General features: G+C 38.8%; 3 protein-coding genes across 4 annotated transcripts; 1 reads left to right on the top strand and 2 right to left on the bottom strand.

Annotated features, from left to right (window-relative positions):
* Window positions 1-60: 60 nt before the first annotated feature.
* Window positions 61-3,505, bottom strand: BLH11 (BEL1-like homeodomain 11). Its single transcript, XM_021975863.2, has 5 exons — window positions 2,421-3,505; window positions 1,147-2,272; window positions 696-1,075; window positions 534-594; window positions 61-431 (listed from the first exon to the last, which is right to left on the bottom strand). Exons 2-5 carry the CDS (start codon window positions 1,945-1,947, stop codon window positions 276-278), a joined length of 1,398 nt encoding a protein of 465 aa, XP_021831555.1. The 5' UTR covers window positions 1,948-2,272; window positions 2,421-3,505; the 3' UTR covers window positions 61-275.
* A 480-nt stretch (window positions 3,506-3,985) lies between these two features.
* On the bottom strand, window positions 3,986-7,428 carry LOC110771546 (BEL1-like homeodomain protein 3). 2 transcript variants are annotated; one of them, XM_021975861.2, is made up of 5 exons: window positions 6,977-7,428; window positions 5,667-6,681; window positions 5,196-5,572; window positions 5,031-5,091; window positions 3,986-4,870 (listed from the first exon to the last, which is right to left on the bottom strand). In XM_021975861.2, the coding sequence occupies exons 2-5, from the start codon at window positions 6,561-6,563 to the stop codon at window positions 4,388-4,390; spliced, it is 1,818 nt and encodes a 605-aa protein (XP_021831553.1). In that variant the 5' UTR covers window positions 6,564-6,681; window positions 6,977-7,428; the 3' UTR covers window positions 3,986-4,387. The 2 variants fall into 2 exon arrangements, with proteins under 2 accessions (XP_021831553.1, XP_021831552.1); XM_021975860.2 differs by having other exon boundaries at window positions 5,667-6,613; window positions 6,977-7,427.
* Window positions 7,429-9,834: 2,406 nt separating this feature from the next.
* On the top strand, window positions 9,835-12,434 carry LOC110771545 (putative ubiquitin-conjugating enzyme E2 18). The gene is made up of 6 exons (XM_021975859.2): window positions 9,835-9,993; window positions 10,106-10,209; window positions 10,304-10,406; window positions 10,667-10,730; window positions 12,048-12,136; window positions 12,227-12,434. Exons 1-6 carry the CDS (start codon window positions 9,964-9,966, stop codon window positions 12,320-12,322), a joined length of 486 nt encoding a protein of 161 aa, XP_021831551.1. The 5' UTR covers window positions 9,835-9,963; the 3' UTR covers window positions 12,323-12,434.
* The last annotated feature ends 401 nt before the right edge of the window (window positions 12,435-12,835 follow it).

The raw sequence follows: 12,835 nt of genomic DNA, 5'->3' as shown, positions 1-12,835 counted from the left end.
GGAAAGGAAAAAAACAGTAGTTATAAGAATACTATAAGAGATGACATAACAGTGGAGCAAGGACTGAAGGCCCAGATCTTGAATAACACTCTTAGCACTAAAATCAACATTGCAAATGGTAGACTTGAAATCCTTTACAACATTGCAAATGGTGGACTTGAAATCCTTTACAGCATTGCATAAAATCTAAACTTCCACTGGTGATTTTCAACATCAACCTCAAGATGTGAAATGCATTACTGCAAGCCATATCCAGTTGAACATCTTTTACCCCATCAATCCTCTGTGTGATCTGTGTTACCGTCACCAGTCATGGAGCCACCGGCTAAAGAGTTCGAATCCTCCGAAGACTCCCCAAATTCTTCTTTGTACATTTCTTCTATCATAGGTTTCCAGAGCCGAACTCGCGCATTTATGAACCAATTTGAAACCTGAAGCAGACACAACATTGGCATCACATGGTTAGACCAAGTTATAAATGAGCTGCTCAATTTGAAATCAATTGGGACAGAGATAAAACTGTTGGGGATTACTTGGTTCTTTGACAAGCCTGTTTGTGATGCCAACAGAAGCTTCTCAGAGTCATTTGGATAACTGTATGATCAGAACCACAAGTAAATAGGCAATGTTCAGAGCCACATATAATTAATTTGGATTAATCACAATCAAGGGCTAATTGGTTTTGGATTGCTTACGGGTGGAGGAAGTGTTCAAAAAGCCAAGTGCGAAGAATTGCCACAGAGGTCTCTGGCAGGCCTCGAATTGGTCTGAAAGCTTGGCGTTGGCTCTGGAAAATGCCAAGCTGTTGAAGAGACATTCTTTTGTGTCTGCACTCTCTGTCAAACAAGTTAAGTTGTGATAGTCCTGAACTGATTTTCGGTATGTCTTGCAACAGCTTTCGTTTTTCAGCATAGATATGGGAAACTATAGCATCTCTTAAGCTGCAAAAATGCCTGGACATGGCCTTGAGTGCCAGAGCTGTGTAAGACTTGGCGGCTCCTTCACCTACTACCATCTCAAATGATGACATCACTTCTTCCATTTGATGGTAGTACTTCTCACATCTGTCCTCAACCTGAAAACAGCAAGGAAAGTATTAAACAAAATAGTCCCAAGATTAAAATTAAACATCAAGATTGTATGTACCTGTTCCAACAAGGTGATAAGGTTTGCAAGTCTAGCTTGCAATTCATGCTTGTCAGCGGACATGAGCCCATTGCAGCACAACTCTGCTTTCAGTTCAGAAGAAAGCCCCATAGCACCTCTCCGGCCTTCACCATATAACTTTCCAACATGTTTTTCATTGCTGATGTCAACTTGTTTTCCACCAACATTAACAATCTCCTCTAAGAGGGACTGAGCTGGTTTTAGATATCTTGAATTCCCAATAACATCCGCTAAAGATTCTGTTCCATATGAAGTGGAACAAGATCGACTTAGCGAGTTTGAAGATGAAGCAAGCGCACTGCCTATGAAACAATACTCATCGCTTACATGTTCAACTCCTGGATTGCAAGCTTCCCCTGATTCTTCTCCAATGATAAAGTGATTGTGGCTCATGAGGTCTGAATTCATAGACCTCTGCCTATATTGGACAGATGGAACAAGCATGTGGGAACCAAGGGACAGTGAGAGCCTCTGTGCTTGGTTCTCCATTGCTGCTCTAGGAAGATCCATCAGATGCCTAGTGTGGTTGTTCATATCTGAGTCCTCTGCACCTGTGGGAGCTTGAACAAGGTCCACTGATCTGGACATTCTCTCCCCAAGAGAATGAAGACTGGGCAGGACACCAAGAGACTGAGGGAATGTGTTACTATTCCGGAAAGAAGACTCATAAGCATCAAGGTGTTGGCTTTCCAAATGGTTTTGGGCAGCAATGGAGTCTGAGATAATGAATTGGTGAAAGATACTTGAAGCTGGATTTGGGGGTGAGTCTTGTGAAACCATTATAAAGTTAAAAACTATGACAATAGCAAGATGCCTATGTTAAGTGATGAAGTAATGAAAGTATAACTGATCAGGAAATCTATGACACTGAGAATCTGATAATAGCCATTTCGTAAGCAGAAAATCAATATTAAGTAGTAAAGCATACAGTGCCAAAACAATGAATCACAATGCCATATTTAGTGGCTTTTCAAAGCCATGAATGAACATGATATCTGAGACGCTAAAGTTGGGGTTTGCTGCATGTGTGGTAAATGCTTGACCAGCCCAGATAAAAGTAGTTGTGTCATAAAGTAGAAGGCCATCTCAAGATGAAACCTGCAGCCTTGAAGAAGAAATCTTGAGTTAAAGGGACTGAAATCATCAAGACTTAAAACAAAAATCCTACATTATTAGGCATGAGTTGGATAGGTACATCATCAATGAATTAAAGACTTGAAAGAAATCACATTTGACAGAAAGAATCTCCTTACATGGGACAGAAGAAAATCCAACTTGGTGCAAGTAAATCTGAGTATTTAAGCTGTACGTGCTAAGCTACGATGACCCATTATAAATTCAATTGATGATCAACACGAGAGAGAGAGAGAGAGAGAGAGAGAGAGTGATTTTCAATTGCCAAAAGCATAAACAAGGTGGAAGCCTAAAAGTAGGGACCAGAAGAGATGAAAACAATTAAACTTTGCCACTAATTCCAACCTCTGATTGGCAGAGATGAAGAATTAACAAAGTTCAAGAGAGTGGGAGAAAAACCTAGCAAGGCTAAAATGAGTCTTCAATGAAGAAGCAAAGAGCAAGCACCAATCTGTGATTTCAAAGCATACCTTTAAATTTAATGCAGAAATGATTCTCTCTCTCTCTCTCTCTCTTCACTATGTCTCTGTTAACAGGCCTAAATCTAAGCAGCAGAAAGCTATAAGCCTAAAACATAGACTTCTGCTAGTTCCTTAAAGAAGCCCAGTTAATTGGCCAAGTAAAAACGAGAAAATGACAAGAGAAGATGGTCCCAATTTCCCTGGCTATAATACAACAACCAAAAGCATCAAAGCCTCCAGCTTTAGTGTCTGCAGTCACATTTCTTTGGGAGACTCAAAAGTACTTTCAGCTCTCTCTAAACAGTGCATGTCTCTCTCTCTCTCTCTCTGTGGTTTGGCTTTGGCTTTGGCAGCACAACAGCCCTCAGCATGTTAAATTGTTCTGTTCACTGCTGGGTTGTGTTGCTCTCTTAGTCTGTAAAAAGGAGGAGAAAAAGTGGGCTGTCTTTTACACACTCCCAGTTCTAGGATTGTCAGCTTGTGAGCCTCTAAGCATATGGAAATATCTATCTTTTTCCTGTTATGTGTCGTAATCATACATAGAGATGTTGAAAGGACACTGATTTCACAATCTTTCAACCACAACACCAAAAAAAAATTGAATAAAAAATAAAGATGGGTTCTTTTCTTTCTTGTGCTTAAGGTTAAGAGTGAGAGAGAGGGAAGAAAGAGAGGGAGAGAGATGAAAAAAAAAGGATATGGTATGATGTTTTGGTCATTATTATTAATTGAGGGGGGTCGAGGGTGAGGTTTGGTTTGGTGTGCTGATGAGACTAATTCTTGTTTTCTGGGTGTATCTTACTATTTTGGGCTGGTCCGATCGGATGCTTTAAGTAATGATTGCCATCTTTGTTCCTTTGGCCTCCTCCAGTTGTCACTCTCTGATTCTTCTTTGTTTCTTTGTTAATGTAATAGGGACCCTTGCCCCACCACCCCATAGATTAAAGGTGTCTCTCTCTGTGCCTGTATCTGCAAACTCTGAACCCATCCCAGCAAATTTCAAATCGAAATTTTCCGCCACAATTCTCCCCGTGATTACATTGCTTTGGGATAACCACCACCCTCCAATTCCAATTCCAATTCCAAAATTAAAGACTAAAAAGAAAAAAGAAAAACCAGTTTTGATTTGAGTACATAAAAAGTCCATCAGAAAATTCGAATGCTTGGATGATGGATAGCTTATGGACCTTTTTTTTTATTCAAGGAAGAGGAAAAAGATCACGTTAGGAAAAATCAGGCAATTCTTGTATCACACTTATTTCCAAAAGAGAGATTATACATTTGATGCTGTTCAAGTTCCTTATTCAATGAATGCACAAGATAATGCTTCATCGTATCTTTACAAAGCTACTTTACAAATATGCCTAAGGCTCTTCCACCAACCAATCTCTGTTATTTTACAAGTTGGTATTATACACGCATCTACATCTACAATCCCCCATGCTAGCAGCAGTTTCCATCTCTTTCAACTATCGGCAAGCGAATTGGGCACAGCTCAAGCAACAAAACAAGCATTCTGTTTTTGCTTCCTTTTTTTTTTTTGTTCTTCAACGACCCTTGTCTTGAAAGAGACCACTTACCACCCAAAAAGTTGTTGGAGGCACCAATTCTCTCGGACTGCAAAATCATGTAACGGGTGGGTATTGCCAAACCTGTATTAACTGTTGCTGCTCTGGATCCTCATAATGACAATCCAAAGAAGCTGCCGCGTCGTCGTGAACTCTTACATGGGATCCAGTAGATGAAGGAAATCCATCATGTTCTTCGCAATGTCGCAAATTCAATGCAAGTGACACCTCATTGCTGCCGACTGCAAATTGATCCAACCCTGACATGTCATATGTGGCAACAGCATTATGGTTGAGACTGTGACCAGACTTCTGCACTTGCCCTGGTTCATTACTATCAGCAGTTGCAGATATCATGCTTTCCTGCAACTCCTCTTTCCTGTCCTCAGATGCTGAGAATTCAGCTCTTGCTTCTTCCTTTAACACATTTTCTGGTGAAGATTTCGAATCCATGTCCAAATCACCGAATTCTTCTTTGTACATCTCCTCAATCATGGGCTTCCAAAGACGTACCCTTGCATTGATAAACCAGTTGGCAACCTGATAATGAACAATGTTAGTAATGACACTAAGCAAAAAAACACAAGGATCCATATGGCCTCAGACATTTGGTGATGAAATATTTTGAATTAAGCTAAGAACTTCAAATGATTAAGAGAAATTACAAGAATGAGTATAAGAATTTGATGAGTCATCTTACCTGGTTTCTGGTTAACCCTGTCTGCCTTGCTAGCATAACTTTTTCTGAATCTTTTGGGTAACTGGAGGGACACCAAAAACCACGAAAGAATCAGTGAACCGAAGTTCTTAAGAAACTGACAAGTATAATTTTCAATCAAAGGGGAAATGGTGTCCAGGTACATACGGAAGAAGGAAATGCTCAAACAGCCAAGCACGAAGGATTGCAACAGAGCTTTCCGGAAGTCCTCTTTGAGGCCTCCAAGCATGCTGCATTCCGCCAAGCTGCTGAAATGCCCTCTGCTGTCTGAGCTGCTGGTCCACATAGCGAAGGCGGGGTATTACTCCTCCTTGACCATCTGATGAAGAATCTTGCTCTCCCAGTCTTTTCCGTGTCACTTGAATTTGGCCTTTGATTGCATCACGCAAACTGCGGAAGTGACGGGAAATTGCTTGGAGAGCAAGTGCAGTGTATGGTCCAGCAGCCCCGTTCCCAGCCACCTTGTCAAAATATGACACCACAACTTGCATTTGCTGGTAATATTGTTTATATCTTCTATCTACCTACAAGAAAAGAAAAGAAAAGTCATATCAATTGATGAAATAATAACAAAGAACAAGTATTTAACAAAAATGTTTTGGAATTGGGATTATTTACCTCATCCAACATGGACAAAAGTTTGGTCTTCTTGTTCTGCAAATCCTGTCGTTCTGCTGGTGATAGCTCCAGAGTAGAGATGGTACTTGATTCACTAGGATCCGATGACCTTGGTAAATGTTGATCATTCCCATCAGTCTCTTTGGAACCATCTAATCCAATCCGCTTAGAGTTTTGATGCTTGTTCAATCGAGACTGCTTCAACGCCTTACGGACATTTACCACTTCATCAAGCAACTGTTGTGCTGCTTTGAGGTACTTGGAGCTTAACATGGTGCTAGCGGAACCTAATGAGTCATACAAGTATGCTTCGGAATGCATTTCTTTGGATCCCACTGAGCACATAGGATTGTACAAACTCTGTGTTTTGACAGTCTCATGGCCACCACCTCCATAGAAGCCAGATGTCAAGCTTTCAAAGTTCTTAAACTCCTCACTTTGATTGTACTCAACACCTTTACAGTAAATTTCCCCCTTCCCTAGCATTGGAGAGGTGCTCAAAACCGAAGAGAGACTTGGATTTGGATACTGGTACTGAAATGAAGGCAGAGAAACAGCAGGTGGAATTTGTGTGGAGGCAAGGCTAAGAGATAGCCCATGATCCTGAATAATATGTTTACCAATCAAAGAATCCCCAGTAACACAATCTCGGGCTTGATCACTTGTGGGTGGAATAAACATCATTTCATTCCTGCCACCATCAGAATCAGCATATTTGTGAGGCGAGAAAGAGCCGCCGGACAAGACTTCAGAGTAGGATCCGGCAGCATATGAAGCTTGATTCAGATACATCATCATGTTGCCGGGGGGTTCAGGATAAGAGGCAAGTTTCTCATCCCCTGCATAGGAGGGGTTCAATAAGTTTTGGTTGCTTAAATTTTGGAAATATGTAGCCATAGCTTGGTTGGTTGGTTCCTCTGTCTCCAAAGCCAAAGCCTTGAGTTAACCTGCGACGAAACCCAAATTACCAGTCTTGCTCAGAAACAAATTACCATTGTAGATCAATCACAGATTCCTAACATGGAAAATAAGAAACTCATCAAAAAGAAAGCCTAACCAAAATTACCAAAAGCAAAACCAGCAAAATGAAAAGGAACCACAGAGTGATCAAACTAGAACAGAAGCCAAATTTAAACCAAATATCAAAATCTTCTTCTTCTTTTTTTCCGTATCATCAGAAGTATGGTAGTGAACATATTAACACAGGAAATTAATATCAAGCACTCAAATTCCATTCCATTCCATCACAAAGAAGAATAGTAACATAATTAATTAAAATGAAAGCAGCAGGGGAGCTTCGTGAAGTGTACCTGAAAGGTGTGGTCTGGGAATGAATTGTGAAGCAAAAACAAATGGGGAAGCTTTAGATAGATAGAAGAGAAGAGAAACTGAGGCAAAGTCCTCCACCTCCTCGTCCTCCCTCCCGAACTGGAGACAAACACCAATCCCGAGAGATTGAGATATAATAATTTTCAAACAAGACCAACCTCCTTATCATTGGAACAGCGGCACCTACTTCTTCAGGAGAATATTATTATATTATGATTATTCATAATTGAATAATGGAAAGAATGGGGAATATCAACACCAACTTGAATATTTTATTCTCCCATTAAAATATTATGAGTTTTTAATTGTAAATAAAAAAATGGGGAAATTAGTTTGCCGATATGTATACGCTAACAAGCCAGACAGAAGAGAAAGTTCCTGAAGAAGACAGGCGTGGTAGACTTGGACTATGACTAGGAGAAGTGACGGGCGTGGGGGGTGGTGGTGGTGGGTGTTTGCTTAAGACGGTTCAAATCAAACGTTATTACGCTAACGGCTAACCAGTAACCACCAGTGGGTGAGTTAAGTGAGTCGTTTCAATTGTTGTTTGTTGTTGTTGTATTTTAATTTCTTTTTTCTTTTTAATTTAATTATTATATTGTTTGGATAATTAAGGGGTTGGGGATTTGGACTTTGGGCTTTTGGGCTTTGGGGAATGTATTCTACTATTGGTATGTTATTTATTAGCTGTACCACGTACTTAGCATAGCAGGCTGAAGTTGTGGAAAACGTGGGAGTTGCAAACTCACGTGTTTAGTTTATTTGAAGCCTCCTAGTACATAGCTTGGTTGTCTTGTGGGAAGATGGATGTACAGTCCGTTAACTCTAACGACGGGTTAGACTTAAAAGATTACACCGTAATTTTACCGTTACGGGCTTATGAAATTACTCTTTGCTTCTTTTTATTTTTCTAGTAAATAATAGGACTGGGTACGATACGGTTTGATCTGGTTTTCTCCTTCAATGAGAATTAAAACCCAAACTTACACACAGTCTAATTTGATTTGATTTTCATGAAAAGTGTCTAAAAGAGCCGTATCATTTTGCTCAGGGTGTTTTGATATATATATATATATATATTAAAGACAATATGCACTACGCATTTCCTTCTTCCTCTCTGGACTTTTGTTGAGCAGCTGGGGGCAACTCCACGGGGTCACACCACCAACAAACAAAGACCTTCAAGCCTACTTCAATGGCTACCACGGGGTCGTATGACCCCATAGTGGCTCCACCACTGATTATAACTAAGGCATTTGGATATTAATTGGGCTAAAATATATAGATATTTTTTAGAGTTATTAATGTGGTTTGAATATTAATTAGGCTTACTGATTTTGGATATATATGAATAAGTAAACTTAACATAATTGGTTTGGTTCAGTTTAGATTGGTTTTTCCAAGGCAATAATTAGGACAAGAATCAATCCAAAGTGAAACGGTTTGTTTTTTTAGCATGTGTTGACTTTTTTGGTCAATATAATTTTTTTCGACTTGGCTAAGCTCGATTCACCGGTTCAAATGCCCATCCTAACAAGTAATTGTCTTTTATTGCAAAATGATCCACCAATAGGCAATATCTTTCTTCTTTTTTTGGATATGAAGATGCATCTACCGTTATTTTAACATTGTACTTGCACATTATAAATGCCACCATCAAAGAAAATAACAGAAAGTATGGGGTTTTATTTTGAATTGAGTTAACTGAAATTAAGCCCTTTCCATAAACCAAAATACCCATCAAACACGGGTAGAGGGTTGGTTGTAGCTATAATCAGTTGTATTATTGATCCTCTTTGTTGTAACTACGGTTTCGTTGAATGAAATTCTATTTATTTCCATTATAAAAAAAATTAAACTCATCATATTAGAATTCCTACAACTCATCACTTTGAATTATGCAATGTTTAAATCATTTTGGTATAGAGGATGTCAAATGAAATAAGAGGATCAAACTTCGATATTGAACCCTAGACCAAAGTTTCCACCAAAATTATAGTTCCACCATAATGCCATATTACTCACCGATCTATTCTATCAACAACAAAAAATCACCAAACTATTATTTAGTTTAAGACTCAACATATTTCTAAGACTTCATTATCCAAACGTTAATGATTATACTCCTTAACAAATAAACTAGATATTATAAAGTTTATTATTTAATCATGAGTTATTATAGGATTAGACAACCCGATGTGCTCTTTTTGGTGTGGCAATATATATTTTTGACTGCGGAGAATATAGGGAAATTGACTACTCTCACCTTCTTGGAGAATATATTTGGTTCAGGGAAGAAACTATAAAATAATTAAAAACGACGACAACGACTTGCACTTAAAAAATAAGAGCAACAACTAAGGTGGTTTGTGTGAGTGGTTAGACATTCTCATTCCTTAAGAGAGGTCAGAGGTTCGATCTCTGCTCTCGTACGGAGTCACTATTTTGGCCAACACTTTACCCCTATTTTGGCCAACACTTTACCCCTTATGGGCCGACCCGGTGTGAACGGGGATTAATCTGGGTTGTGGTTAAGACTTAAAGGTGCCACCCATAATTGGGGCCCATCCAGGACCACCTCGTGGTTCAGACAAAAAAAAAAAAAACCAAGAGCAACGACCACGCGGATTACGAAATCAGATATGTGCGTGGCAAATTAGGAAGGCTCCAAAAGCTTCTAGTGCAGTGGGTCCCAGAAAGAGATTTTTGATGAGATTGCCTATGCCCGCGCGCGTGATTAATTGTGTACTTTTTGGGGGTAAAATATAATCTAAGTATAGTCTAGACGATTACGAGGGAGGGACAAGTAAAAACACGATTAATTCTTAATCCTAGGTTGACTAATCATACACTTGTATAAGTATTTTCCCTGAAAATTTCGAGGGACTTGAGAGAGAGCAAAGCAAAGCAAAGTATTTCCGACGCTGCCGTCGACCTCTCTCTTTCGCGCTCGCTTGCTTAGGAAGCCATGACCAGCTCCTCTGCCGCTTCACGCAAGGTTCTTCTACTTCTCTCTCGTATTTTACAGTTGAAATATATTTATGGTTGTACATGTAGCCCCAATTTGTTTTCTTTTGCTCTCTTTTTAAAAATAAATTTTTGGTGCTTAGGCTTTAAGCAAGATCGCCTGCAATCGGCTCCAGAAAGAGCTTGTGGAGTGGCAGGTCAATCCCCCAGCCGGTTTTACACACAAAGTCACTGATAATCTTCAGAGGTTCCACTTTCAATTACTCTATTGTAGTTTTAATTAATTTTTCTTACGATTAATTTTCTAATGTTTGTTATTTCCTTTGAATTTTTGTGTGAAGATGGGTCATCGAAGTCAACGGAGCCCCAGGAACTCTTTACGCCAATGAAACATATCAGCTCCAAGTTGATTTTCCCGAGCATTATCCTATGGAAGCACCACAGGTCCAAAATAATTTCCGATTTTATAATTTTTTATTGTCTTCATGATGTTTTAAATCTTCTGTCTTGATTGTTGTAGAGTTGTAGATGTGTTAGGGTTTCAAACAATTGAAGAAAACAGAACCATACAATGTAGATGCTTTGTATAAACATTCCCCGAGTATTCTCTGCAACCAAGCAATCACAGAAGGACATTTATATTTGAATTATTATCTTAAATGATTGTGATTTATGGGTTTGATATCATCGTTTTGGTGTTCCAGGTGATTTTTATCCCTCCAGCTCCTCTGCATCCCCACATTTATAGCAATGGCCATATCTGTCTAGGTACTGTTTTTGTCTTTGAACTCTGTTTTTACTATTTCCCATACTATCTTTAGTTTTCAATAAATGCACCTGTATGGAACTAATGTATTGGTGTTAATTCTTATTTTCTTTTTTTGCTGAAGATGGAAAATTAGATTTCTATGCCATTCAAGTCTTGCTTTTGACTTACGTGATTGGTAGTTTAATTCTATCAATATGATGACTAGTTGTTAAGTTGTTTGGCTGTTACATCGTAATGTTTACTTACAAATTAGGAAACTTATACAATAAGTTTAATTGGAGCCTATTGAATTTGCAGACCATGCAAGTTTGGCCTTGGAGAGTATCCTTCTCTGTTCACCTAAGCTTGAGGCAAACTAATTGTGTCTACATTTGTTTTGATCCTAGCACTGTTTAGAATGTTCCATTAACTTTTGGAGAAGACAAGCCAATGAAGGTCAGCCATTACCTGAAAGAATATATCTGGATTAAAATTTGAGAAGCCTGGTAATATTGTTCTGTTGGCTCACACGCCCAATCATCTGGTGCCTACTGTAGTGAATACACCAGATATTGGGGCATTCATCTTGGGTTGGAGATTGTCAAATTCGGAATGGGCCTGGTCTGAAACTTGACAAAAAAAATGAACTAGAAGTCATGTCTAGTAGTGAGCTAGAAGGCATATAGCTTTTATTATTGAATCACAGCAAGTATTATAAGTTATAACCATACCATACTGTGAATTTAAGAACTAAGAACCAGGAATTCTTCAGAAATTTCGACGAATAGATTATAATTTATAGTGGAACTCAATTTTAAGTACCTGCTCCTTTTTTGGTTACTTTATGAGGCAACAGTAGTGAGTCCAAAGGCATGATTACTCACAGTTAAAGTTGTGAGGCTGTGGTTATTGGATAGAATCCTCTGAGGCGCTGCGAGTCACTGCATCGCTCATGTTTGCATCTAACCTTGTTATTGCTGTTATGAGCTTTTACAGTTCAGGCTACTATTGTTCCCTCTAGGTGTAAAGTTTGGTCTTTCAGGCACAAGAACCTTTCTTTGTTTTGTTGCTCGAAGAGATGAGATAAGAAAAAAGGGGATTATCTTGTACTTTTTGCAATCCTTGGTTCCCTTTGGAATGTGAGGCTAAGGTGAACAGAGTTCCTTGTCTTCGCAAGCAATGACAACTTCTTGTTTCTAATTTATTGTTGTCTTTTACATGCTTCTGCAATGTAATACTGAATTTTCCGGTACTTGGTGGTTATTATGCTCGACTGCGAGTTAGGGTGAGCAGCTTCGCTGGATTTGCCGGTTAATGGTTTTTGTTTTCATTTGCAGATATTCTATATGATTCATGGTCACCAGCCATGACTGCTAGTTCCATCTGTATCAGCATTCTCTCCATGTTATCGAGTTCCACTGTGAAGGTTTGTTTCAATATGTTGAATTCAAGGTTTTGATGATTATTGGGTAGAATGAACTCATGACCATCATTCGTGCAATTTATCATTGTGCAGCAACGCCCAGCAGATAATGATCGTTACGTGAAGAACTGCAGGAATGGCAGATCTCCCAAGGAGACGAGATGGTGGTTCCATGATGATAAAGTGTAATGACATAACAAATATTTATCAACTATGTATAAAAAGAAAAAAAGAAGGTTTTTGATTTGGAATACTATTTAATCAATGTTATTGTTGAAAGAGCGGGGAACCCCTTTACATATCCGGCTTCCTATGTGTATTGCATAGAATACATGTATCCAGTGAGGTGGGTATCCAATCAGATTGCATAATGCAACATCTCTGGATACAAGCAGATTGCATAATTCAATCAGCTTCCAAATATTTGCGTTTGGTTCAATCATTTTCTTCATTTGGTACAACCAGGAAAAAGGAGGGGGGCTAATGGTTGTAGTAACAATAAGTACCCGTTTGGCATTGCTTATTTGGGGTGATAAGTGATTTTTTAAAAATTTTGAGAACCCCAGCCGTTTGGTAACCTATAATAAAATCACTTATTATTAAAAATTGTTGTGGGATAAATCAATAAAGGAAAGCAGCTAATGAGCTGCTTTCAATTTATGATTATATGATAATCAGATTTGAGGAAGCGTTGGGTTTAAT

This window comes from Prunus avium, chromosome 1 (genome assembly GCF_965620075.1).
Source record: "Prunus avium chromosome 1, drPruAviu1.hap1.1, whole genome shotgun sequence".
Lineage (NCBI taxonomy): Eukaryota > Viridiplantae > Streptophyta > Magnoliopsida > Rosales > Rosaceae > Prunus > Prunus avium.
The sequence above is the reverse complement of the archived record's forward strand: the minus strand, read 5'-3'. Positions and strand labels throughout refer to the sequence as shown.